Below are 1,551 nucleotides of genomic sequence, written 5' to 3' on the forward strand. Positions count from 1 at the left end.
ACATACACACAGTGGACTCAGCCATCAAGAGAAATGAAGTTGTGGTGCATGCCACCACATGGATGAACCTTGAAAACATCATGCTGAGCGAAATAAGTCAGTCACAAAAGGACAAGTACTGTATGATCTCACTTATATGAAATAAGCAAATATATGGAAACCAAAGACAATTAGTGGTTACCAGGGGGTGAGAGGGGAGGGAAAGGGGAGGGGTTGTTTAGGGGGCAATGAGTTGATGTTCACGGTGGTGGAATGATTTGGAAAGGATAGCCAGAACAGGTGTACAACTTGAAGAATGTCATCAATGCCACTAAAGTTGCACCTGTAGAAATTGGTAAAATGGCAAATGTTTTGTTACGTATATTTTTCACCACAGTTAAAAGTAAGTCTTTATAGTGATTCCTAAACACTGAGTTCTAATGATGACAGTAAGTTTCAATTGCCTTTCAAGGCAAGAATGTTTTCTTCTTCTTAATGCTTTAGAAACACCCTTTTGCTTTAAAAAAAATGGCATGTTTGAACTTTCTATGGGAAATAAGATGTCTGCCTCTTGTGTTTCTGTGTGCTCTAGAAATCCTCACTGAACAGCTTCCTGTTTCCTGTGGGTCCTTGCCTGCTCAGCCTGGAATGAAAGCCTTTGAGCTGATGGGAGGGATGGTCCTCCTCATCTCTGTAATTCCATCCTGCGCTGGACAAAACCCGGTGACTGTTCTGTGCTCCATAGACTGGTTCATGGTCACTGTACACCCCTTCATGTTAAACAGTGACGTGTATGTGCACTTCAGTGAGTTACATTTGGGCCGGGGTTGCCCCGCCAATCATGTTCAGCCACATGCCTGTCAGTTCACCTACCGCGTCATTGAATGTGGCATCAAGGCCAAGGTCATCTCTCAGAATATGGTTATCTACAGCACTGAGATGCACTATGCTTCCAAGGGCACGTCGTCAAAATACATGATCCCAGTGTCATGTGTGGCTCCCCAGCATTCACCGTGGCTCACTACGTCCTGCCCTGTGTGTGTAACCAGCAGGAATGGGGCCACAACCCAAGACGATGAGACATCCTGTAAGATGCTTGAATTGTCACAGTCCAGCCAAAGGCCCGTCTGTGATTGTTCACCTTCTGTCTTCAGTGAAGAGGAGGGCACCCAGGCTGAACGTCACCAAACAGTGGCTCAGGAGGCCAACCTTGAGCAGTCACCTTACTTTGTTGATATTTCTGAGGATTGGCCTCTTTGCTCAGATGATCTGATTGAGTCCATGTAATCCCCAAGTTTGGGGTCGCCTGAGGTTGATGTTTCTAGAATCCGTGCAATACATACTCATATCAGAAGCTGACATGTTCATGTGGTCCTCTTATGAGCATTTTCGAGAAAGGGCAGCACAGGGCAACAACTTCACAAATAAAGCTTTTCAATATTTTTTGTATCCTTTTGTAGAAGAAATAAATAAAATTTTATGACATAAAAATATCACTTGGGCATTTTTATTTACGAAACACATACGTAGTTTTCTCTGTAGGCCAGGCACTGTTCTAAGTGCTTTACAAAC

General features: G+C 43.8%; 1 protein-coding gene across 1 annotated transcript; it reads left to right on the plus strand.

The window, feature by feature from the left end:
• Positions 1 to 627: 627 nt before the first annotated feature.
• On the plus strand, positions 628 to 1,266 carry PLAC1 (placenta enriched 1). The gene has a single exon (XM_007950718.1). The coding sequence runs from the start codon at positions 628 to 630 to the stop codon at positions 1,264 to 1,266; it is 639 nt and encodes a 212-aa protein (XP_007948909.1).
• The last annotated feature ends 285 nt before the right edge of the window (positions 1,267 to 1,551 follow it).

This window comes from Orycteropus afer, unplaced genomic scaffold, assembly GCF_000298275.1.
Source record: "Orycteropus afer afer isolate SDZICR_OR568_19922 unplaced genomic scaffold, OryAfe1.0 scaffold00287, whole genome shotgun sequence".
In the NCBI taxonomy this organism is placed as follows: Eukaryota; Metazoa; Chordata; class Mammalia; order Tubulidentata; family Orycteropodidae; genus Orycteropus; species Orycteropus afer.

Bases quoted from the DNA above. Each gene is read 5' to 3' on its own strand.
- PLAC1 (XM_007950718.1), top strand. From the start codon at position 628: ATGAAAGCCTTTGAGCTGATGGGAGGGATGGTCCTCCTCATCTCTGTA.